This window comes from Nyctereutes procyonoides, unplaced genomic scaffold (genome assembly GCF_905146905.1).
Source record: "Nyctereutes procyonoides isolate TBG_1078 unplaced genomic scaffold, NYPRO_anot_genome, whole genome shotgun sequence".
Taxonomy (NCBI): domain Eukaryota; kingdom Metazoa; phylum Chordata; class Mammalia; order Carnivora; family Canidae; genus Nyctereutes; species Nyctereutes procyonoides.
Window position 1 is genome coordinate 33,251,585 of NW_026575133.1, and position 25,812 is coordinate 33,277,396.

The 25,812-nt window shown below is 59.4% G+C and overlaps 1 protein-coding gene across 1 annotated transcript in view; it reads left to right on the forward strand.

Annotated features, from left to right (window-relative positions):
- KNDC1 (kinase non-catalytic C-lobe domain containing 1) overlaps nt 1-25,812 on the forward strand; it is a 50,525-nt gene that overhangs the window by 3,056 nt on the left and 21,657 nt on the right. Inside the window, exons 2-10 of the mRNA XM_055345760.1 lie at nt 2,703-2,901; nt 3,272-3,330; nt 14,236-14,382; nt 14,714-14,831; nt 16,010-16,641; nt 18,347-18,461; nt 18,868-18,939; nt 19,028-19,089; nt 25,053-25,211. Of these exons, the coding sequence (XP_055201735.1) occupies nt 2,703-2,901; nt 3,272-3,330; nt 14,236-14,382; nt 14,714-14,831; nt 16,010-16,641; nt 18,347-18,461; nt 18,868-18,939; nt 19,028-19,089; nt 25,053-25,211 (1,563 nt within the window). The remainder of the gene's footprint in view (nt 1-2,702; nt 2,902-3,271; nt 3,331-14,235; nt 14,383-14,713; nt 14,832-16,009; nt 16,642-18,346; nt 18,462-18,867; nt 18,940-19,027; nt 19,090-25,052; nt 25,212-25,812) is intronic.

Sequence of the window (25,812 nt, forward strand, 5' to 3'; positions counted from 1 at the left end):
GGAGGGTCATTCCTTCTGCCAGGGTGAACGGGGAAAGTGGGTGGCAGGTCCCAGAGGACAGGTGACCGTGGGGTCCATGGTGCAGCATCCCCAGCGCTTGGTGACCCCCGCCCCCCCAGCCCTGGAGTATCGGGAGTGCCAGCGGCGTACCTCGGCTCTGTCCCCGGGCCAGCTGTCAGCTGAATCATGCCTTCCCCTCGCAACAGCTGGGCTTCGGAGGGGCTGAGAGCGTCGTGTCCGTGAGCGGAGGCCTCAGCGCCGGAAGCAGTGACTCAGGACGCACAGGATTCACCCCATAAAGTCACGCCAAGAGTCCCCCCTTAGGTGCTTCCACCATGAACAGGCAGGGGGGCTACAGGGCTGCTGGGGGGCAGGGCGCCCCTACCGCGGGGGCGTGTCCCAGGGGACGGGTCGGTGCCTTGGGCTGTGAGATGCCGGGGGCACAGCTGCCCTGGGCTCCCTTCTCTTGGCAGCACATCCAGTTGGCAGCCGCAGGAGCTGGCGCGTGAGGCCCGTGTGGGCAACCGCCCGCGGGGTGTCCACCAGCCCCTGCACTGGGAACTGGCTCACACACCGTGGGCCGGCCTTGTTCTCCTAAATAGCACAAAACCACGGGCCCGTTGGGTTGTTTATTAGTGTGTGCCTCTGTATGTGGTTGCACGCATGCGCATGTGTGCACGTGTGTTATCTGCAGGCATGTGTGGGTGTTGTGTGTCATGTGCACGTGTGTCTGCACGTGTTATCTGCACATGTATGCAGGTGTAGCATTGTGCGGTGTGTGCACACGTGTGTGCAGGTGTGGAGGTGTGTGTGCAGGTATAGCATGCGTGCGTGTCCGGTATCTGCATTGTGTGTACATGTAGTGTGTGTTGTGTGCATGTGTGCACGTGTGTGCAGGTGTAGCGTGTGGTGTGTGCATGTGTGTGCATGTGTGCACGTGTGTGGTGTGCTGTGTGCACGTGTGTGCAGGTGTAGCGTGTGGTGTGTGCATGTGTGCATGTGTGTGCAGGTATAGTGTGGTGTGTGCATATGTGCACGTGTGTGCGGGTGTAGCATGTGATGTGTGCACATGTGTACGTGTGTGGTGTAGTATGTGCACGTGTGTGCAGGTGCAGCGTGTGTAGTGTGTGCGTGTGGACACAGCCAAGACCCTCTTGAACGAGGCCCCCAGGAGTCACGGGCTCTCCGCCATCTCGGGAGTCCCGGGGGGGCACACAGGCCTCGGGATTCAGCCAAAGCAGACCTTCCACGGGGCCCCGGGGCAGGCCCGGAGCTGGGAGTGAGGTTCGGGGCTCGCCAGCGCCCCTGCGCCCGGTGTGACCGCATCCTGCCCACACTGCACCCTCCTTTTAAACCCCCGACCTCCTTCCCCACGGCACGTCTGCGCTCGGCATGCCCTGCGGGCAGTTCTGGAAGAAGCTTCCAGAACCGGCCCCCTCACCCATGCACCCGGCAGAGGGAGCCGGAAGGGGAGGCCCACACCCAACCCCGAATGGGAAGCCGTGGGGGGGGAGGTGCCCAGCACATGGGCACCGGGCGGCCCAGCCCCCGGGTCCCCACGCCCACACTGCTGACCCCCAGGCTTGGCCGAAGTGCCCCCGGAGCACATCCTGATTCACTTCCTCCCTCCCCTCCCCCTCCCCTCCCCTCCCCCACTCCCCTTCTTTCCTGAAGCCTCTGCCCTTCGCCTGTGGTGTGGGTGGGGACATTCAGGGGCTGCAGCTAGGAGACTTCTGATGCCCCTGGGAGGACGGCCCGTGGGCTGGGAGGGGTGGGGCCCGGCCTCCTGCTCCATGGCCCCTGCTCCCCCCGCCCCCCACCCCGCCCTGACCCACCTGAGCCCCCAGCCTGACTCCCTCGTGGAGCACTGAGGTGACCAGGGCACCGAGCTGCAGGCCAGCTTAGGGCCTGGAGATCCGAGGTGTGTGACGTGTGAGAGTGTGTATGAGTCAGTGTGCAGGCGTGCGAGGGGGGACGGCACCATCGTGCACGTGAGTAAAGTGTGGGTCCCTGAGTGTGTGCGTGAGGCTGGGTGGCCCGTGCACGACCACGGGTGCACGAACTCATTGCATGAGTGTGGTGTGTCCGTGTGGGACGCCCCTGAAAACGTGGGCGTGTGTGAGTACACGTGGCGTGTGTCTGCACGCAGGAGGAGGCGTGTGCGCACACATGTGAGTGCTTGTGCGCGTGCTGCTGACACACTGGCGCTGAGCTCAGGCCGGAGGGCAGGGCCCGCGCGGGGAGGCCTGGGGTCTGCGTCCCTGTGTGCCCTGCCCGGAGCTGACGTCTGGGCCGCTCCTCGGCCGCGTGTGTGCGCGATCCCGAACGTCACAGGCTTGCGTGGACCGATGGCAGCGCGTGTGCTCTTCCACGGGCTCCCCGCACAAGCGTGCCTCTGCGCGCACCGGCTCACGTCCCCCGCTCCTCCGTGCTGCTCTGAGCCCGAGGGCCGGCGCCGTGGCGGTGGGGCCGCTGCTCGTGGGGCGCCGGGATTTCTGGGACAACCAGGTCCCGGCCCCCGGCGCCGGCCGCTCTGCCAAATGCTCCGTGGCCCGGCGGCCGGGGACAGTGCGGCGGGTGACCTCCTGGGTTGCCGCCCTTTGTCCTTGGAAAGCCTTGGCCCACGGCCCCGCCTCGGGCACAAGGCGGCGGCTCCGCGCGCGCCGGCCCCACGCCCGCCTCACCGCGGCCCCTCTCGGCAGGAGAACGTGTCCCTGGCCGACATCCTGTCGCTGCGGGACAGCGGCCTCAGCGAGCAGGAGGCCTGGGCCGTGTGCCTGGAGTGCAGCCTGTCCATGCGGAGCGTCGCCCACGCGGCCATCTTCCAGACGCTGTGCATCACGCCCGACACGCTGGCCTTCAACACCAGCGGGAACGTGTGCTTCATGGAGCAGCTGAGCGGTGAGCGGGGGCCGGGCGCTGGGCAGGCGGGGAGGGCCCCTGCGGGCTCGAGGACGCCCGCCCCGTGTTCCCATCCGTGTTCCCGCCGCCCCTGCCCCGCTGCCGGGGAGGCTGAGTGGGCCCGACTCCCCCGCGGAGCCCGCGGCCCCTACTCTGGGAGGCCAGCAAAGCCCTCCCGCCTCCCGTGGGGCGGCGTCCCCGGGTCACAGGGGACGGAGGTTCCCCGCTGGAGCACTGTTTCCCGAGCACTGTCCTGGACGGGCGGGGGTGGGAACGGGCCCCAGTGCCTGCCCTCCCGGCCTCGGGATTCCTGCTCCCGGGCCCCGTGGGTGTGTGGCCCGTGATCCGAGCCCGTCTTCCGCTTCCGCAGATGACCCCGAGGGCGCGTTTGTTCCCCCGGAGTTCGACGTGACCGGGAACACCTTCCAGGTGAGCAGCGCCGGGGCCCCTGCGACCCTGACCCCACGGCGGGAAAGGCCGCTACATGGGGGGCGGCTCCGTGTGGGACGCGGGCCGGGGCTGGGGGGCTGCTTGAGGGCCCCCCCCGCCCTGGTCAGACTCGGGCTCCCCGTGGTGCACTTGGCTCCGGGGGCAGCTCGCTGTTTGGACGCCTGCTCGTCCTCACCGTCGTCGAGTGTGTTTCTGGAGTGTGAACTCGCCGGATTTAACATGTTAAAGGTGCTGAGGTGGCCCTGGTGGGTGGCAGGCACCCCAGCTGCCAGGCGGAGGAGCCGAGGGGTGGGCGCAGCGCCCGCCAGCCTTGCCACCGAGGGCCACAGGCCCCTGCGACGCCCCTGCTCACAGGGTGGGCCCCCGGACACCCCCGTGTTTTCGGGGCAGCGTGGCTGGGCTGCCAAGGAAGGGGGGCGCCCTGCCCGGCCCACCTCCCTGCTGCGAGCGGCGCTGGCATCCCCCCGAGCAGCCTGCGTGGAGAAAAAAAAAATCAATGGTTAACACGTGCGTGATCACAAACTCAAACATTTCAGTGAAAACCCGTTAGCTTAGTGACATCAGGTCAGATCTTTACCCCAAATCCGAGGGGTTGGCTCCTCGGTGCTGTTTACCTTGAGGAGAGCTCTTGCCCGGCCCCCTGGCCGCGGGGACCCTCGTCCCCCACCAGGGCACCCGGCAGGACCAGGCCGGGTCTCTGCTGCCCTGGACGCCCCAGGGGGACCAGGCCCCGCGTGCTCTTGGCTGTGGCCGCCCCGTCCCAGGTCCGCACCGACCGCTCTCTCTCCCTCGCGTTTCGTATTGGAAGTGACGACCCTGGAAATAGCCCCGCCGTCCGGGCCCCTCTCCTCCGAGCGCCGGGCTGTCCCCGACGGCGACGCCGCTCGCCTGTGCTGGCCTCCGCGTTCTCAGGGCAGCGCCCGCCCCCCTAGCTCTCCCAGCAGGCGCTCCGGGTCACCACGCGTCGCCCCCGACCCCCGGGAGCGCCGGGCCCGCTCTGCACAGCCTCGGTGGACGCGGCCACCGGCGGCCCCATGGCGTGCGGGCGGGCGCCCCTCTGCCTCCCGCCACGGCGGACGCCCAGCCCCGCGCCCCCCGCAAGGCCCGTCTCTCTCCGTGAATTTTCACTCTTTTTGTCAGGATCGTAAATGTCCTGCGGACAGCGTGTCCCGGGGCAGCCAGCGGCTCCGGGGGCGCCTCCCACTCCCGACGCTGCTGCGGGTCACCGCAGCGCCTGACCGCCTGCAGGCCAGAGCCCGTGGCCGGTTAAAAATAGTAACAAGCCACTGCACGTACCATCCAGAATGTATTTTTATGAAAAATAGCAGTAGTTTTCCCCAAAATCTGCAAAGAGTAGGGCTTTTCCAGCCACCTGTCGTCCACCCTTTAATGTTGGGCTCCGTGGAAGCCAGCTGGGTTTTCGGTCCATGGCAGTGTCCCCAGGCCGTGTCCCCAGGGCAGCGTCCCCGGGCATAGCGTCTGGCAGGTCCGGGTGTGCTGGGCTGGAAGGGGTCGGGGGGGCACACAGCATGTCCCCAGCCGCCCCCCAGGAGCCCCAGCTGGGACGACAGCCTCAAGGCCTCCCTCGAGGGAAGAAGTGTCCCCCGCTTGGTGGAGTGAAACCGATTCACGTTTCTGACACTGTTAGCATCCTAGTATTTCTTGTACCTTAAGGGACCGTCCCAAGCCCCAGGCTCCCGGAGGTTCCCTGAAATCTCCTACGAGGACTTTGCAGACCCTCTTGTTCTCCTGTGAGCGGCTTCAGGGACTTTGCAGTGTGAGCGGAGGACCCAGCGGCACAGCTTTCCGTGTAGACCCCGCCCGCCCGGCCCCCCGGGACACCCGCTCACTATTCCGGGCCCTTTGTCCTCCTCGTAAAGGTCAGAAGTGGGTTTCGGGTCCCGTAAGAAGCTCCGCGGGCCTGGACGGGGAAGGGCGGCGCGTCCGTCGGTCACGGGGGGAGGCTCAGCCTCTGTCGCACGCGGTTCACCACTGGCCTAGCGAGAGCCTCCAACGTGCCAGCCACGCGGGGTCCCTTCCCGTGGGAGCCTTGAATATCCTTTACTCGTTTGTTCTCGGGAATTTGGTGTTTTTTTTTTGTTTTGTTTTGTTTTTTAAATTTTGTTTTAATTTTTATTTATTTATGATAGTCACAGAGAGAGAGAGAGGCAGAGACACAGGCAGAGGGAGAAGCAGGCTCCATGCACCGGGAGCCCGATGTGGGATTCGATCCCGGGTCTCCAGGATCGCGCCCTGGGCCAAAGGCAGGCGCCAAACCGCTGCGCCACCCAGGGATCCCGGGAATTTGGTGTTTTGCTTCCGTCCTAGCCCCACGTCATCCTCGCGATGGCATCCTTCTGCCCGTTTGATTCAAGTCCACGGAACGCAAGTCGCCGGAACCCCCGCGTGTCGTATCCCGCCGTCGAGCTGAGTCCCTTCCGTGTGTCCCGTGACCTACAGCTCCTCCCGGGCTTCCCTCTGCGCGACCCCACCTGCAGCACGAGCGAGGGTGGGGGTCGCGGTTCGGGCCGTGGCCTCGCCGGGCGGCAGATGCGCACCCCGGGGGACGGGGGACTGGGGGCCCTGAGTGCGGCGTCCCCGCCCCTCCCGGCCAGGTCGGCACCTGCACCAGCTGTCGAGCCACCGGGGCTTTCACGAAAGTGCGTCTGCGTCCTCTGAAGTGACCGTGAGGACGTCCCGTGTTTGCACACGTGTTCTCCAGCGTCGAGCCCCCTTCCCGCCGAGGGAGGCCTAAGGGCCCAGCTTACTGCACGGTCGCGTCTGTTCCTCGGGGCGTTCGCGCGGCTTCCGACGTGTCGGGGGCCCCCAGGGCGTGCGAGCGCCCCTCCCTCCGTCCCTCCCCTGTCCCCGAGCCAGGCCCCGCGCCCCTCGGCCGCCTGCGTCCCTGGAGGGAAGGGCCTTCGCGGCTGCCCAGCTTCTCGCGGCGACGGGCCTCACCTGTCGTGTTCTCCTCTCCGAGGCTTCCCGGTAAACTAGATATTCCGAGCGTTACCCCGTTCCTACTTGGCTTTTAGGTTGTGGCGTCTCCTGTGAGTCACCGCACGGTCCGTGGGACGTGGGACGTGGGATGCTTGAAATCCTCCTTCCTCGCGCCCGCCAGCCGCGCCAGGGGTATTCATTTTGCTAGTTTCCTGGCGTGTCTTTGTTTTCTTTTTCCACTGATTCTGCTGTTATTTTTCATCCTCTTTTCCTGGCTTGGAGTTTGGCAGGCGTCCCTCCCAACGCGCGGGGGGCCCCCGGCTCGCCCGTCTCTGGCCCCCCTCCCTCTCCGGTACGAGCATCTCCAGCCCAGGCCATGAGTTCCCCTCGAGATGCGGGTTTTGCTGCGTCCTGAGAGCCCTGCCAGGGAGCGTTCGCGGGTCCTCCACTTCTAGGCGTCTCTTTTATTCCCACGGGGGTTTCTTCTTTAGCCTGTGAGTCGTTCAGCGGCAGCAGTGGGCTGACCATTTCCTGACTTTCTACTGAGATGTAACACACCCAGAAGCACGCTCGCCTCCAGGGGCTTTCACAGACCGAGGTCCCTAAGGCAGCACCCGGGTCCAGAAGCAGAGATGACAGCACCCTGCGGGGCGCGGGGCCGGCGGGCCTGCCACGGGGTCCACACTCCAGCCTGTCCACCTGCCAAGCTGGAGGCCCCCAAGTTTTTAATACTTGCATCTCTAGAATCGTCCTGTGATGAGGGCAATTCCCAGTGGGTCCCCCCCGCCCACGGGGGAAACAAGCCCTTCTTCCCGACACGTGCAAAGGGCCTGTGGGTGTGCACCGACGCTTCGGTGTGCGTGGCCCGTGTGTCCCCCAGGGTCTCCGTGCTGCTCTCGGATGGGCTTCTACCCGGTGCCTGTTCCTGGGGCTGTCAGGAGCCCCTTCCGTAGGTGCCACGTTCTGCACACGTCACGTGGACGGACCACGTCTGCTCAGCTGCCTGTTGCCTGCGGCCTGGGGCGGCGGCCCCTGCCCACAGGACCACAGTGGCAAATGTGCCCTATTGGTGCCGCTGCTGCTATTGACGCCTCCAGTCGCGACCTCTGGGTCTCAGGAGTGGCCAGGGTGCAGCATGTTGGGTCGTGCTTGCTGGCCATGTCGGGACTGAGCCCACCCCTGGCCCACTGTGTGCCTTCCTGACCACCGGTCAGCACGGCCCCTGCTGGTCCAGTCTTGTCCCCACGTCCACCCCACACACAGGACAAAGATGGGGGGCAGCTCTTCTGAGCCCTCTAATCCTCTCACAGAACTCCCCCTTCTGACCCTGCCCGCTGCTGGGATGACCCCTCAGGTCCCCAGATCCCCAGACACATGGAAGCTGGCCCTCCTGGGACCATCCCCTGCACGTCTCACCCCCTGCCCAGGAGACCCCAGAGGTGGGCTAGTTCCCTAAAGATAAGCTATGACCCATCACCAGCATTCAAGGCCTGCGCCAGGCAAGCCCCTGACCCTCCCGGGACTCTCCTCTGGGCCCCGTCATCCTGAGCCTGTCGGGGTTCCAGGGCAGCACAGCCGGGACAACCTCGACACCCACCACCCACCATTACTGCCCACTGTCACTTGTCCACAGACGTGTGTCAGGCCTCACGGTGAACAGAGCAGACAGACGAGCTCCTGCCGCCCGGGGGGCCACGATCTTCACAGGAGACAGACTTGATGTGGGCAGTGGGCGGGGTCCTGAGAGAGGAGCACGGGGCCTTTCAAGGAGATAATAGGGTCCTCATCCAGGGACTTTTCATGTAGAGGCCACTTTACGAGAAATGATGTTCAGGTTGGAACCTAGAGTGAGTAGGATTCACCAGGGAGGACCCAGACGGAAGGAGGGAGATATGCAGAGGCCTTGGGTGGCAAAGATGCTGACATTGGCTAGCATGTCACGGGCGGTGTCACCCAACAACCAAGAAGTTTGTTTGTTGAATCATTGTCAAACTAAAAGATATGGAATGACGGACGGGTGGATGGATGCTGGATGGATGTGTGGGTGGGTGGGTGGGTGGATGGATGTGTGGGTGGGTGGGTGGATGGATGGGTGAGTGGGTGGGTGGGTAGATGGATGGGGATGGATTGTGAGTGGGTGGATGGGTGGTGAGTGGGTAGATGGACGGATGGCTGGATAGACAGGTGATTGGACAGGTGAGTACCAGTGTTCCTGGAGGGAAATAAAAGGTGGTAGAGGGCAGAAGCAGATGCCCTGACATTGGGGGTACGGAGCCAGGTTTTATTTTCAGACCTGTGATGGGTGGGGGGGGGTCTGCTCACTGCAGACTCACAGCTCACAACCCTGGCTGGAGCCCTACGGGTGGGGGCGCGTAGGGTTTGCTTTTCCTTCCACCCCAAGCAAGGGCACCAGCAGGGTCCCTACAACAAGGCATCCGCCCTGAGTCCATGCAGCAGCGTCACTTTAGTTTGGCCCCTTCGGGAGGCCCTGGACACTGGCTGTGTGGGGACCCGGGGCGGGGGACCTGGGGTGCGGTCGGCACGGTCGATGTGTGAGAAGGGGGAGCAGGCTGCCCTCCACATGGGGACCAACTGGGGGTTCCCGTGTCTTCTGTGAGAGACGGGGTAGTGGCCCAGGGCCCAGCTTTGGGCACAGGGACAGTGGGTGGATTAAGGCGTCACCAGTGCCGCTCAACCACGTATGTGGGGGACCCAAGCCGGCTGCAAGACGCTGACGCTGAGTGGTGCCAGGGGCGGGGGGGGGGTGGGTATGGGTTGCAGGATTGCCTTGTCTGTGGATGGATGACAAGACCGTGGGCCTGAATTCTTCAGAGCTGACTTCAGAGGCCAGCTGAAAACAAGATCCAATCCCCCCAAAAATAAGTAGTTTCTCTTTGTGTCAGTAATTACCAGTTAGAGACTTAGAGATGAAATGGAAAATATCTCATTGATAATAGCAACAACCATGGAAGGTCTGCGGTAAACAGAGCCGGGGGCCAGAAATGTAAAGGGAACCACTTTTCCAAAGATGAGAAATCGAGATGCAAGAAAACGAGGAGACGGACCGTCCGAGCCCCTGAGCGTCGCCCCGCGGCCTCGGGGACGGAACCGACACGGAGCATCGAGTCCGTGCACAGGTGATTTGACATGTTCGTGTTTTGCAAAATGCTTCCCACTTCTAGGGACGGTTACCGCCGGCATCACGCAGCTACCGCTCCTTCTGGCTGTGAGAACACCCGGATCTACCGTGTCAGCCTCGAGGTTTGCAGCGCGGCGGGCGTCCCGTGTCGCTGAGCCGCGGGTCAGATGCGGAGCTTGCTCATCTTGGGACCGCAGCCCTGCGTCCTTTCTCCAGCGTCCCCCTGCCTCCTCCAGCCCCGGCCCGTGGCGACCCCCACCCCCACCGGCACTGTTTCTGAGAGTTTGGCTTTCTTAGATCCCACGTGCACGTCGTGTCTTTCCCCGCCAGGCTCGCCTCCCGCAGCCCCGCGCCCTCGAGGGCCCTCCTCTCTGAACCCCACTCGCTGTCTCTAGACCACACTGCTTTGCCGGTTCAGCCGAAGACGGGCACCCAGGCGGCCTCCACATCTTGCCCTTTTATAAATAATGCTGCCGTGAACGTGGCAGGGCACACACCTGCCTGAGATCCTGATTTTAGCTCCTCTGGATCCGCGCCCAGGAGTGGAATGGCCGGGTGACAAGGTGGCTCCCGCTTTGACCCTTGAGAACCTCCGCGCTGTTTCCACAGTGGCCGCACCGTTTCGCGTCCCCACCAACGGCGCCAGAGGGTTCCCCCTTCTCCACATCCTCCCCAACACACGTTATCGCTTGTCTTTTCGACGTCAGCCGTTCTGACCGGCGCGAGGTGACGCCTCGGGGTGGTTTTGACTCGCACTCCCCTGGTGACGAGGACGTGGAGCATCTTCTCATGTGTCCGTTGGCATCTGGACGTCTTCTCTGGGAAGGTGTCGGCTCAGTTCCTCCGCCCGTTTCTCAATCAGATGGTTCCTTTGTTCTCGAGTTGTGCGAGTTCCTTATGTATTTTTGGATATTAGATCCCCAGGAGACAGGCGGGTTGCGAATGTTTCCTCCCATGCTGTGGGTCGTCTTCTGGCTCTGCGGACTGTTTCCCGTGCCGTCCAGAATCTTCAGTGTTGGATGTAATTCCACTGACCCGTTTCTTCTCTCGTTGCTTGTGCTTTTGCTGTCGCATCCAAACAATCGTTGGCAAAGCCAACGTCGTAGAGCTTTTTCCCGTGGTTCCTTCCAGTAGTGTTACGCGGTTTGGGATCTTACGTGGCGTCTCATCCATTTTGAGTTAATTTTTGTAAGTGGTGTAAGATGGCCCAGCGTCGTTCTCCTGCAGGGGCCTGTCCAGTGTTCCCAACACCACTTATCGAAGAGACCATCCCTTCCCCGTGGAGTACTATTGGCTCCCGTGTCAAATACAGGCTGACTGTATAGACGTGAGCTCATTGCCAGCTCTCAATTCGGTTCCGTTGGCTTGTGTGATGTTTTCATTCCAGGACCGCTCTGTTCGCATCACCATAGCTTTGAAGCAAAGTTTGAAATCAGGACGTGCGGCGCCTCCAGTTCCGTTCTTCTTTCTCGGGATTGCTTCGGCTCTTTAGGGGTCTTTTGTGGTTCCAGATGAGTTTTAGGATTGTTCTATTTCTGTGAAAAATGCCGTAGGAATTGACTTTGGGTGGTATGGATGGACACTGCAGCGACACTAATTCTTCCAGTCCGTGAGCGCGGGGTATCTCCCCATGTATTCGTGTCTCCTTTAATTTCTTTCACCAAAGTCTTAAACTTTTTCCGTGTACAGAACTTTCGCTTTCTTGGTTATATTTATTTCTAATTATTGTTTTTAGTTTTTGATGCTATCGTGAATGGGATTGCGTTCTTCCTTTATTTTTCCTATATATCATTGTTCGTATATAGAAAGCTGACGTCTGCATGTTGACCTGTGTCCTGCACAACCTTACTGAGTTTGTTGATTGGTTATTTTTTTTTAAGATTTATTTATTTATTCATGATAGACACACACAGAGAGAGAGAGAGAGAGAGAGAGAGAGAGAGAGAGACAGACACAGGCAGAGGGAGAAGCAGGCTCCATGCACCGGGAGCCCGATGTGGGATTCGATCCCGGGTCTCCAGGATCGCGCCCTGGGCCAAAGGCAGATGCCAAACCGCTGAGCCACCAGGGATCCCTGTTGATTGGTTCTAAGAGTTTCGGTGGAGCCTTTTCGGTGAGTTTTCTATATGTAAGACCATAATGTCTGCAAATAGAGACAGCTGTACTTCTTCCTTTCTGATTCGGATGTATTTTATTTCTTTTTCTTGCCTGATTGCTCTGGCTGGGACTTCCAGTGCTGTGTCAGATGGGAGAGGGGACGGTGGGCACCCCTGTCTTGTTCTCATCTCAGAGGGAAAGCTCTCACCCTGTCACCATTGAGTGTGAAGTTGGCTGGAGGCCGTCACATGTGGCCTTTGTGATGTTGAGACGTGTTTCTCCTATACCCAATCTCTTGACAGTTTTTATTGTAAGAGATGTTGGATTTTGTCAAATGCTTTTTCTGCGTCTATTAAGATGATTATACAATTTTTATTCCTCTCTCTACTAATGTAGTCGTTGCGTTGACTGATTTGCCGATGCTGAGTCACCCTTGCATCCCAGGGACAAATCCCACGTGACCGTGATGTATGAGCCTTCTGATGTGTCGTTAAATTCACTTTGCTAACGTTTTGTTGAGAACTTTTACATCTGTGTTCATCGGGGATATTACTCTGTGGTTTTACTTAGGTCCCTTATCTGACTTTGGTATCGGGATAATGCTGGCCTCACAAAATGAGTTTGCAAGTATTCCCTCCTCTTCAGGTTTCTGGAAGAATTTAAGAAGGATTGGTATTAATTCTTCTTTAAATGTTTGGTAGGATTTGCTGGGGAAACCATCTGGTCTTGAGCTTTTCTTTGTTGGGAGGCCTTTGATTACTGATTCAATCTCCTTACTATTCACGGTCTGTTCAGAGCATCTATTTCTTCATGATTCAATCTTGGTAGGTTGTAGGTTTCTAGGAATTCACCCGTTTTTTTTTTTTTCCCTAGGTTATCCGATTTGTTGATGTGCAGTTGTTCATATTAGTCTCTTAAGATCAGGGCGTTCCTGTGGGGTTACTTGTAACGTCTCCTCTTGCACTTCTGATTCTACTAATTTGAGTCCTCTCTGTTTTTCTGGCTGGTCCAGCAGTGGGGTCACAGCCAGGACCGAAGTCTACCCGTTAGCTGACACGCAGGTCCCTTGCGTGAGGCGCTGGCTCCCGTGGCCCCCACGGAGGAGGTTGGATGGCTGTTGAGGGACAGGCTCTGGGGACGTCCTGTTACCATCCTGGCAACATCCTAAACATTTTATTTTATTTTATTTATTTTATTTTATTTTATTTTATTTTATTAACATTTTATTTTACAAGAACTTGGTCCTTCCCAAATTCTGCAATGGGAGTGCAATTACAATAAAATCGCAACCATTTTTGGTTTGTTTTGTGAATGGGAATGGGAGAACCTATATTTGTTTTTTAAAAGCTGACAAATGTGAAAATAATCTAACTTTTTGAGGAAAAAAGGGACAACTTGTCCTCACGATATGAAAATACACGCTGACGCTACTATAATCAAAACAGTGCAGTCTGGGGATCCCTGGGTGGTGCAGCAGTTTGGCGCCTGCCTTTGGCCCAGGGCGCGATCCTGGAGACCCGGGATCGAATCCCACATCGGGCTTCCGGTGCATGGAGCCTGCTTCTCCCTCTGCCTGTGTCTCTGCCTCTCTCTCTCTCTCTGTCTCTCAATCTCTGTGACTATCATAAATAAAAATCAAAAAAAAAAGTTTAAAAAAAAAAAAAACAGTGCAGTCTGGATAGGACAGACTCAGGGACCAGCATTAGAGGAGGAGAGGCCAGTGGTACCAGGGCCCCAGCGGAGCAGCAGGTCGGGCAGCAGCTCCGAGCAGAGGCTGGAATCTTGTGTGAATGGTGCCGGGGCTGCTCTCCACGAGGAGGGAAGCAAACCCAGATCCCTACGACACGCCAGCACGCTGACAGATTTCAGACGGATTAGAGCTGGATGTGTAAAAATTATAAAAATATTGGAGGAAACAAAAGAAAGCTGTTTTTATCATCTTGGGATAGGGAAGCTCCTCCTAAGAAGCAGCTAAAGAAATAAAACGTCTGTTTTCACAAATTAAACATTAGAATTTGTGAATGTCAAAAGATGTGTGAACCACGTCAAAAGCTAAGTGACAAATGGTAAGAACATATGTGTGGCACACAGACCGGCAGTCAGATCCCCTGTGCGCCAGGGCTCCACCCCGAACGGGAAACAACGGGGTCCGTGAGTGGGCAGAGAGAGGAAAGTTAGCCACGGATAGTGACGAACAGATGCTCGGCCCCGTTCCTAATTAGAGAAACGCAGATTTAAAAAGAGACGATGGGGCAGCCCGGGTGGCTCCGCGGTTAGCGCTGCCTTCAGCTCAGGGCCTGATCCTGGAGACCCGGGATCGAGTCCCGCGTCGGGCTCCCTGCACGAGGCCTGCTTCTCCCTCTGCCTGGGTCTCTGCCTCTCTCTGTGTGTGTCTCTCATGAATAAATAAATAAAATCTTTTAAAAATAAATAAATAAGTAATAAAAAGAGACGACGGTCCTTCGGAGGCACAGCCGCCATCACAGCGGGATCCTAGCGTCGGGTCGGGTGAGCCGGGGGCCGGGGCGACCCCGAGGCCCGGGGGGCGCGGGCACTGCAATGAGCTGCGGTGGGGGAGCCGCCGGGCCCTCCTTGTGCCCCCCGTGGCCGGCAGGTGCCCCCTCAACACATGTCTGGCTGGGGGTGGAGGGCAGAGGCGCGCGGGGACCAGCCACGCTCCAGGCGCTGACAGGCTTTCGGCGCCGCAGGCTCACATCTACTCCCTGGGGGCCACGCTGAAGGCCGCCCTCGAGTATGTGACGGAGCCCGAGCCCGAGCCCCGGCTGAGCCGAGACCTGGAGGAGCTGCTGAACCAGATGCAGGCGGAGGACCCCAGGGACCGGCCCGACCTTGAGGTAAACAGCGGGGGGCCCTCCCCGCCTGCACCCCCGAGGCGGAGACCTGAGGGCCCCGCTCGCACACGAGGCCCGCGCGCCTCTCCCCTGCGCGTCGCGGCTCTTCTGCGCCCGGGCCTTGGTGCCACGTTGCCTTTCGCTTGAAGAAGAGCTTGACCCGCGGTTGCACGCTGTTATTAGAAGAGGTTTGGCTCGTGATCCTCACGGGCTGGTTTTCTGTAATCGCAGGACACGATGCTTCCTTAGGCCGGAAAGCAGGCCGGGTGGGGGGCTGCGGGGGGCGGGCCTCCCGGGTGCGCCTCCCCGTCTGAGCCGCCCCCGCGCTCTGCAGAGCATCATCGCGCTGTGTGAAGAGAAGATGCTCTTCACGTCTTCCTGCCGCCTCTGCCGGAGCCTGTCGGCCATCGGGAGGAGGGTGCTCTCCATTGAGTCCTTCGGAGCATTCCAAGGTAAGCAGGTGCACGTGTGCTTGCACATGCACACAGAGATGGCCATGCACACACGTACCTGCTCACATACGTGCGTGTGCACAAACCGTAGCACAGATCAGACACGCAGGTCCACACCGTTGCAAACGCCCACTCACGTGCACACGTATGCAAACAGGTCGCAGGTGCCCCACAGGACCCCACATGTGCATGCCCACTTGCTCACAGTCACAGAAACATACATGGAGGTGCAAAGTCATGCACGCCCGCTCTTACCTTGTGCACAGACACAGCACTCCCCCACGCGTACAGACCCCTGGGCAAACGTGCTCGCAGATTGACACAGACGCTCACCATCACTCTCAATCACCGTGTGCACACTCTGCAGACACCTGTGCACCTGGGGGTGCAAACCCAGGTCGTGTTGAGAAGTGAGCGTATCAGACCTCTCACCTCCATCCTAGTCCATGAGTGGTCGGTGCCCGGACATGGGGACATTTCACACACCCCGCGGGGTCTCCACGCGGGGTCTCCACGCGGTGTCCAGCAGACCCGTAGTTCTCCACTGTGGAAGCTGTTCTGCAGCATCTGGGACTTGCCCGGCTCTCGTGGGACCCTGGCTCCGTCTCGAGTCATGTTTTGAACAAATGCCGGCGTCCGCTCTGCACTGTGCCTAGAGCAGGGAGCCTGGAGGCCCTCGGGGGAGGCGCGCAGAGCCTCTGGGGGCGGCAGGGCCCTCCCCACACCGCCCCGGGGACCGCAGGCTTGAGGCTTGGCTGCAGCGGGGCGGCAGAGAGCAGTCACCACAGGAGGGGCTGTGGGCCACCAAGAGGGGCCAGTTTCTGCACAGAGATCCAGACAGTGTGGGGGAGATGGTGCGTGGGACGGGGCCGCAGCCAGACCCAGTGCCTTCCGTCGGGGGCATCGCCTGTGGACGTGTGCTGGAAGGGACACGCTGCTCGGGCGGCCTGAGGAAGACCCGGCGGCCGTGCAGGCGGGGAGGGCCCGGGAGCCTTTGGAGCCCCGATAATTAGAATCCGCGGGGGTATGTGAGCAGGAGGCCGAAGGAGGTGGTCCTGGGTGGGTCCTGCGGGAGGCGTGGGGGACCCAGGGGGACCCGGGAGCACAGGAGAGGTACCCCCCCCCGCTGGGAGGGCCCCCGGGGAGGTCCCCGCAGCCACCACCTTGCTTCTGCCCAGATGTCAACGAGAGCGCCTGGCGCGGGAGACCTGCCGCGGGAAGCCTGGGGCCCAGGAAGCCGCCCGGGGGCCGTGCCGCCGACCCCGAGGGCCTGCCCCCGCGCCCTGCCGGCGAAGCCCATGGCCCCCCGGAGCCGCCCGCCAAGCCCCTCCTGTCAGCCCCGGTGAGGAACGGAGAGCGGCTGGCCAGCCTCATCCTGGACGCCCAGCGCCCTCTGGGGGACCTGGACAGCCGCCTGAGGAAGGTGCAGACGTTCCCCAGGCTCCTGCCCGACGGCCCTGAGCCCAGCGCCCTCGGCCTGACCCTGGCCCCCTCCGGGCTCCAGCTGCCCGCCTCTGAGGTCTTCCCTCCAGACCCCAGGAGGGCCTTCCTCGACGGGAAGAGCGGCCTTTCCAGCTACACGACGCAGCCCCAGACCAGACTGTGGCCGGAGCGGGGGCCCGAGCCTCGGCAGGGAGGAGCTGCAGACGCCAGCGCAGGGCACAGGGCAGCGGGGGCGCCGGGCCGCAGCCCTGCGGAGGAAAGCCCGCCGCCCCGATCCCGAGAGCCCGGAGACGCAGGCCGAGGGCCTTCCAGGGCCGGGGGGCCTCCGGACGGAGCGGGGGAGCCGGCGAGCGCCGCCACGGAGCAGGTGGGTGACGGGCCGTGGGCAGCCCGGGGCTGCTGCCGTCCCGCGAGGAGCTCAGCCTCCCGCTCAGTCACCGACCAGCTTCGGGCGAGCTGCCTGGGCCCGCAGGGCGCCTGAGCACAGCCTGGTGCCCCGCGCTCGGAGCCCCTGCTGCAGCCTCCCTGGAGGTGGGGCGTCCCCGAGGCCCGCGGGCCCCAGGCCTCACCTGGCTCCGGCCGCAGGCAGCACCCCGTGCGTCCCTTGGAGGAGGCACGCCACCGCCTTGGGGTTCATGTTCTTGCCGGGGCAGCTCCCCAGGAGGAGCCCCTGACCTCTGGGCCTGTCCCCCACCCCGGCCCTCAGGGGCTGCAGTGGCTTCCTCTGCAATTGTGTGAGGACTTGGGACCTGGGTGCTGCGGTCGGTTGAGCATCTGACTTGATCCGAGCTCCGGCCCCACATTGGGCTTCACCCCGGACCTGGGGCCTATGCCCCATGGAGCGGGGAGCCCGACCCGGCTGCACCCTACGCCCCGGGATCATGACCTGAGTCGAACCCAGAGTCGGATGCTTGACCGACTGAGCCACCCAGGCCCCCCAAAGATACAGTTACTTTAAAACAAATGTGTACCCAGAAGATCCCAGTGCACTGACAGATCCCGCCGCACACACGCGTGTCCACACCTCAGCTCACGTGGTCTCCACTACCCCCTGGATCCACCCACCCGACCTCCAGCCACCAAGGCCGGAAAACCTCACACACCCCAGCCCTGGACTGGGCCCACCTTCCCATGCCCAGCAGCCTCAGACAGCCACCTGCCAGGCGGTAAACTGAGGCATGGCGTGGGCATGCCCTCTGTTGGAGGGTGGGCGCCTGTGAGGGGCAGCGCGGACTGGGAGCCCAGGCACGGTCTTAACCAGCAGGCTCCCCTGCCCAGAGGCCTCATGGGACCAGGCCCACCCAGGGCCTGCTGCAAGCACCTCCTGCTTTCCAAGCGGGCTGCCCCCACATGTGGGGACGTCTGGGCAGGGCACCCCCCAAACATGGGCCGCCGGCCATGCTGGCAGCAGCTAGGAGAGCAGGGCGGCTGCACCCCGGGGCATGGACAGGGCCCAGGGGGCAGACGCTGCCTCTGGAACCTTCCCTAAACGGTGGTGGCTGCGGCCCTAGCCCGACCTTCCAGCTGAGCGCGTCCTTCTGACCCGGGGACATTTCCGTGTGTGGCGGGGACGGTGGGGCTAGAGTAAAACTCACGGCACAGAATCTGCTGTCCCCGCCGTCAGGCACCCGGCCCCGTGTCACCCAGCACATTCCCTGCGGTGCAGCCCCCCACCCCCACCCCCACCCCAGGCTGAGGCTCTGTCCCGGCTCCCCGGCGCCCCCTGCGCCCCTGTCTCTGGGAAGGCGACCCCGCAGGGACCTTGTGCAGGTGGCATCACGCGGCCCGCGTCCTTCCGCATCTGGCTTCTCTCAGCCTCATGCCCTCAGGGCGTGTCTGCACCTCCTCTCGCGGCTGAGAGACGCTGCATGTGGCCGGAGCCGCCGTGCTCCTCTGTCTGTCCGTCTGTCCGTCTGTGCGGGACACGCGGGGGCCTTGCTGGTCAAGGCTGGGCTGCGTGGGAGGCACATCCCGCCCTCACTTGAAGGGGTTCCCACCTGTCACTGGCCCAGCGACCTGGGCCCAGCCGACCCCCCGGCCCCTTCTCGCTAAGATGCGACCTCCCCCCACAGGGCGTCTCCCTGCAGGACCTCCTGTGCCAGCTGGGCCGGCCCTTCAAGGAGTATGAGCTCTGGGCGCTGTCCCACGCGTGTCTCACTGCCCTGCGCACACACAGCGAGCACCCAGGTGACGCCCCGTCTGTGGTTCTGTTCAGCTGCCCCCAGCATGTGGCCCAGGCCCAGGACCAAGGGCAGCACATGGCCTCGTGTGTGCCACGGGGACACCCAGGGGCCAGGTGGCTGTGTCCCCACTGGGGCCGGGGGTGCCCTAGAGATGTCAGGGGGCAGCAGAGGGGCGATGGCCCTGCTCTAAAGTGAGGGGGCGTGGACGGCCGCAGCCCCTCGGCAGGTGCGACGCTGTCCCCCAGGAGGCAAACTGGACCAGGCTTGCGGCTCCCCGAAGCTTGACCCTCCTGGACAGTGTGACTGGCCAATGGCCCCTGGATAAGAGCAGGACCTGGGGACAGACAATGCGGAGAAATGCTGGTTCCCCCAGTGATTCCAGCTGCCTTGACCCTCACCTTCTCTTGCAGCCTACCTGTGCCTGGACTCCGTGCTGGTGGCCGAAGACGGGGCCGTGCTCTTCAGCCCACCCCCTGCCAACGGTGCGTACCTGGGAGCCCCCCGACCTGCACCCCGCCACGGCACCCAAGGCTGAAAGGTGAACTCAGAACCTGGGCTTTTCTCTTATAGGCACTTACGACACATTTTTTCTGGCTCCTGAGGTTGCAGAGAAGGAACTGGTGACTGAGAAGGTAACGGGGCCGTCCCTTCCCTTCCTGCAGCCTCCGGCCCCCACATCCTCGGGGAGCCCCCCTTCTGCCCAAGGAGCGGGGCTGGGGGAAGAGGCAGGGGCCCGGCCCGGGCACAGGGCAGCAGGTGCATCCAGAGTCCTGGCAGCGCCCACCCAGCAGGTGTCTCCCCAGTGGGGACGGGCGGTGGCTCTGGGGCATCAGCCCCACATGGACAGGATTGTGCATGGACACTCTGGGCAGTCCTGGCCTGAGAGCCCAGGGCCAAACGTGCAGGAATATTTACAAGGCACCTGCCAAGCACAGGCTTTATTAAAGATTAAACGGTACGAACATAGGGGGCACCTGGCTGCCCCAGTCAGTAGAGGGTGCGACTCCCCATCTCAGGGTGGTGGATTCAAGCCCCACACCGGGCATGGAGCTTACTTTAAAAAATAATAATAAAAAAAATCAAATTGTACAAACTTGAAAATTAGGTAAATTATATTCAAAACTGAGGTGGAACTCCACTTCCCCACTCCTCCAACGTACATCTCAAAACCCCAGATCCCTCAAACAAGCACGAGAGGTCTGAAGGGTAGAGCGCAGAAGGCAGCTGGGCCGGGGCCTCAGGCCCGAGGAAGGCACAGGAGGGAGGGCCGTGCTCCATCTCTCTACATCATACATGGAGACACAGAGGCCGTGCTCTCAAGCTGGAGGACGTGGCAAGGGAAGGAGTGGGCCCCCAGGCACCTCTGTCCATTAGGCCAGTGGGGACCCGGGGGAGCCTGGACCCCCACCGCACCCCCCAGCCCTGGCAGTAGCAAATGCTCCTCCCAGCCTGGGGCTCCCACTGCCTCGCAGCAGCCACAAGACCACCCCCACCTCATGCTGGGAGGCAGGTGAAGAGCAGAAAGGATGCATGCCTGCCTCCCCAGCCAGAGGAGTATCCCCCAACCCCATTCACAGTGAAGAGGAGACCCCCCCCAACTCAGGTGTCAGATGGAGCCAAATACAGAATCTGGGCTCTGCCCCCACCTGGCGATAATGAGATGGTGCCCCTCTTCCTGATGGTGCTGTCAGAGAAAGCCAGGAAAAACAGGTTAAACAAGACTGAGAGTCTTACAACATGAAAATGGCCAGGTTTCAACCAAAAACCACTTGCCACGCCAAGAACCAGGAAGATCTCAAACCAAATGAAAGAAAATCAACAGATGCCAACATTGATGCCGAGACACACCAAAGCAGACCTAAGAGGGAAATTCATAGCACTAAATGCCTATGTGAGAAAAGAGGTAAAAGCTCAACTTAGTGATCTGGTTCTTGGAAAAGATGAATAAAATTTTAAAACTTACCAGCAAAACTGACCAAGAAAAAAAAAAACAAGACACAAATTATCAATATCAGGATGGCAAACGGATCCCCACAGACCATTTAGACATCAAAAGAATAATGCAGTGAAGGCCACAGACAACTCTACGCACATAAATTTAACAACTTAGATGAAATGGACCAACTCTTCAGGAAACATAAAGTACCAGTTTCTTTCTTTCTTTTTTTTTTTTTAAAGTACCAGTTTCTACGGCTACTGCTGGAAGTTCCAGCCACTACCATAATGCAAAAAAAAAAAAAAAAAAAGCAAGTAAAAAACATAAAGGCCAAGAAGAAGAAATGATACTGTTTGCAGAAGACATAACTGTCTATATAGAAAATTCCAAGGAAGCCCATGGGATTAATGAGTGAGTTCAGAAAGCTCACAGGATATAAGATAAATGTTCAAAAATCAATTGTATTTCTGTATGTTAGCGATGAACATGCAAACACCAAAATCTAAAATACAGTACAAAAAATATACATATACAGTGCACTTGCTCTCAGCATTGGCACCATCTTGGAAACCTTTGGGCCACGAACCAAGTGGAAGAAAAAGCAAATACAGAGACCAAAGTGAAAAAGAAGAAAGAGGAGGCTGAGGTCCAAGTAAAGTGCAAGCTTGTGCACCCACAAGGCCACAGGAAAGAAAGGCCAGAAGCCAGGGACACTGGTGCAAATTGTTGGACAGCCACACTTACTTTCTAGAATTTGTCGCAGTGGCTCTAGAACATCTATCACCATCTGATCACAGCCATTTCTTTTTTTTTTTTTTAAAGATTCTATCCATTTAGTCATGAGAGACACACACAGAGAGAGAGAGAGAGAAAGAGGCAGAGGCATAGGCAGAGGGAGAAACAGGCTCCCTGTGGGACTTGATGTGGGACTCGATCCCGGAACTCCAGGATCACGCCCTGGGCTGAAGGCAGCGCTAAACCCCTGAGCCACCCAGGGGTCCCTGATCACAGCCACTTCTGAGAGATCCACCTTGTTCATACAAAAACAATCCCTTTTGTCCTTTGCCCCGGAACTGTGACATTTAGGACTAACTCTGTTCTCAGTTGCTGCTGATTTGTAACATGTACAATAAATCTCTTCTGTTGTCTTAGCTGAAGGAAAATTCAAAAATAAACATAAATCTAATTAAAATATAAAATGTAAACTCAATTTAATGTATAGTGACTCAAACAATGAAATACTTACATGTAAATCTAACCAAGCATGCACAGGACTTATGTCTTGAAAACTACAAAACGCTGATGAAAGAAACCAAAGAAAAATCTCTGCGATAAAGCGCCAGGCAAAGAGTCTTTAAACTTGACACCGCAAGCAGTGTCCATAAATGTTTCCATGAAAGGAAAAGTGGGAAAAATGAACTTCACCAAAGTCAGAAACTGACCAAGTGAGATTTTATTCCACGTATGGAAGGCTGACTCAACAATGGGAAAGTCATTAATTCAGGACATCACGTCAATGGCCAAAGAAGACAAATTGTGTTCATGTCAACAGATGCTAAGCTATCGACAAAATCTGACACACATCAGGGTACAAACTCTCAGCAACCTACGAATGGAGGGGAACCTCCTCAACTTGATAAAGAACATCTACTAAAACCTACAGCTCACACAATTAATGGTGAGGAACTAGACTGGGAAAAACTCAAGAGTGTCCCTCTAACCACTGCCGCTCGACCTCATACTGGAAGTCCTAGGTAATGGAATAAGACAAGAAAAGAAAATGGGTGCAGATTGAGAAGGAAGAAATAAAACTGCCTTTGTTCACAGTGATGTGATTGTCTATGTAGAAAATCCCAAAGAATCAACAAAAACCTCCTGGAACTAATAAGCGAGATTTTAGGATGGCAGGTTAATATGCAAAAGTCAGTTGCTTCACTGTTCACCAGCGGTGCACAACTGGCACCTGGGATTTAAAATACAATTTGATTTACATTCACACGTATAAATCTAACAAAATACATATAAGATCCATAAGGGAAACTACAAAACTCTCTGATTAAAAAATCTAAATAAATTGAGAGATAGTCCATGTTCATGGATAGGAGGAGTCAATCCCGTTAATATATCAGTTCTTCCCAAGTTGACCCATAGATTGAATGCAACTCCAGTCGGAATCCCGGCAAGTTACTCACAGATGTGAACGATCTGGTTTTCGAGTCTGTATGGAGACTAAAGGCCCAGTAAAGAAGAAGAGGGAAGGGGAAGGAGAAGGAAGTCAGGAGACTGACGCTGCTCAAGTTTAAAACTTACTATAAAGCCAGTTGTTATCGCGACTGTGTTGCTGGCAAAAGACAAATAAATGGAACAGAACAGAGAACTCAGAAATAGACCCACACAAATATAGTCCACGGTCTCAGCCAAGGAGCCAAGGCCGTTCCGTGGAGAAACAACAGTCTCTTTAACAAATGGCGCTGGAACAACTGAGTGCCCACGTGCAAAACACGAAAACAAGATGGATCTTTTTTTTTTTAATTTTTTTATTTATTTATGATAGTCACAGAGAGAGAGAGAGAGAGGCAGAGACATAGGCAGAGGGAGAAGCAGGCTCCATGCAGGGAGCCCGTTGCGGGACTCGATCCCGGGTCTCCAGGATCACACCCTGGGCCAAAGGCAGGCGCCAAACCGCTGCACCACCCAGGGATCCCAATAAGACGGATCTTAACAAAGACCTTGCACTGTTCACAAACGTTAACTCGAGATGGATCCTAGACCTAAATGCAACATGCAAACTGTAAAGCCCCCAGAAGATACCAGAGGAGGAATCTGGCAGTAGTTTCTGGGCACCACGCAAAAGCAGTCTGTGAAAGAGAGAGTCCGATGTGTAGGCCTCATTATAACCTCAAACCTCCAGTCTGCGAAAGACACTCTAAGGGAGCGAAAAGACAAGCCACGGATGGGAGAAAATATTTGCAGAACACACATCTGATGAAGCCCCTATATCCTAAATATACAAAGAGCTCTTATAAGTCAACAATTAAAACCAACCCAATTAAAAAGTGGGCAAAAGATCTGCACAGACCCTCACTGAACAAGATGGCAAGCGAGTATATGAAAGCCGTGCGACGTCATGTGGCTGGCTTGTGGGAATTGCAAACCAAAACAGGGAGACACCACTCCTCGCGATGAGAATGGCTCGACCCCAAATGCTGACCAGAGCCGGTGCCGGTGAGGACATGGCACGGCGGGAGCTCCTGGTTGCTACTGGGGGGCACGGCCCTTTTGGCAGCTGGGTCAGAAACTCAACACGTAGGTTCCCTGCAGCCCAGAAGCGCATTCCCAGGCGCCCGTCCTGGAGAAATGAGTCATAAATCTGCACAAAATCCTGCCCCCGGTTGATCACCGCCACTGCCTCCAGAACAGCCCAGACGTCTGCCCCTGGGGGGCAAATGGTGGTAAAGCGAGCGTGGTCCCTGCGCACGGGGAGCCAGGGGTCGATAAGGCAGCAGCCTGGCTGGATCTCCGCGTGTGCTGATCCCCAGAGGTCACCCGCTGTGCCCATTCATGCGAACGGCACAAAATCGCAGAAACGCACCACAGATCCTAGTCGCCGGGGATTAAGTGCCTGCGGCGAGGGCAGCGGGGCGCATCCCAAGGAGGGACACGTCCTGTGTCGTCATCGTGTGGAGGCCAGCGTCCTGGTCGGTGTTGCCCAACGGTTTTGCGAGATGTGACTGTTGTGGGGAACTGGGTACGGGGTACGCGGGGGTCCGTTTGTATCATTTCCTACAACTGTACGTGAATCTCTATCTCAAAATAAAGGGTTACGTTTTCTAAAAACGTCAGTAAATGTGCACAGCAAACGGGGTCTGCGGGATGAGAGCGTCGTGCGCTCCAGGAGGGGCACCGTGGGCCGCCCCCCGTGCCCGGTGCAGGCGTGTGGACCGTTCACCCCAGAGATGGGCACACGCAGAAACCGGGGCTGCGCAGACCTCACGGCGTGAGGAGGAAGTGTTGGTGGTGAAGCGTGCCGTGTCCGGTGCCGACCCGCGACCTCCAGCAGCCGCCGCCCGTGGCGAGACAGCCGTCCCCCGCCCCCGCCCCGCAGCGAACGGACCGAGGCCTTCCACTTGCGCTTCCGTCTTGGGTTAAACGGAAACACCCGGCGGCAGGCGTGGGGGCCGCGTGTCGGCCGCAGGTGGACTCAGGTCCAAGCGCCGAGTCAAATGCACAAGCGTGTCGGGGACGATCCCCAGGCTCCGTGGAACGTACTAGGTATCCCGCCCCTCTCGTCCACGGTGTGCACCCGCCCTGCACACGGGGCACTTAGAACAAAGTCCCGTGTGGACATAGAGGTGGGCACTTCTGCTCAGGAGCCCGGTCGACCATTTCGCAGCACGCGCTGGCTCAGGGCCCCGGGATGCGGCCTCCACCCCCACCCCAGGTCAGTGAAAGTGGGAGGGTCCCCGGGTTGTGGCTGCGAGTGACCCCAGGGTGTTTGGCGACGAGTACATTCCCAGGCCACAGGCCCCGGGGGGACCTGCCTGCGGGTCCAGCTGGGCGTCCGCGCTCCGAGGAGGGGTCCCCACGGAGCGGCTGCCCTGCTGGGGCCCTGGGGGCCCTGGGGGGGGCGCTGAGCAGGGCTGGGCTCTTCCCCACCAGGCTTCCGTGTACTGCGTGGCCGCGGTGCTGTGGACGGCCGCCAAGTTCAGCGTCCCCCGAGACCACAAGCTGGCCCTGCCCCGCAGGCTCAAGACCCTCCTCTTGGACATGGCCAGACGCAGTGCCCAGGAGCGGCCGTGCCCAGCTGAGGCCATCAAGGTAACGCGCCGCAGGCAGGACCCCAGCTCCTGGTCCCGGGCCCAGGCGGTGGCCGACGGGGTGCACAGGTGCCTGACTCCAGGACACATGGGCATTGCGCAGGGAGGGCTGTGGGTTCGTTTGCGGACAGGTGGCCGACAGTGTCTGACACCCGGTTGTCTCCGGGGAGTTCGGCCGGCCGGCGTGGGGACGGGGTGTTCTCCCCAACAGCCCAAACCCCCACGCCTCCTCCGGGTCCTCTGGGCCTCCCCTTCCCGCTGTGGTCTCTGCAGGCTGGGCAGGGGTCCGTGGGCCGGGTCCTGCCCCTCCCAGGAGAGCCCCCATCTGTCAGCAAGAGCTGCACCAGCCCAGGGGGTCCCGAGATTGTTCCCAAGATGAAGAGGCCGCAGGCGGCCACCTTCTGCAGGGGAGCCCTGTGTGGCCCCCTGTGCCCCCAGCCGCCCCGGGCTGCTCCCCTGGCAGATGAAGGCAGCAGACATCAGCCTTGATGCTGAAGCACTTTGCTCAGTGGCTGCGGACAGGTGGACAGACGGGTGGACAGACCCCAGGGAATGACCTTCCCTCCACTGCAGATCGGCACGGAGCCTGCTAGGAGTCTTCT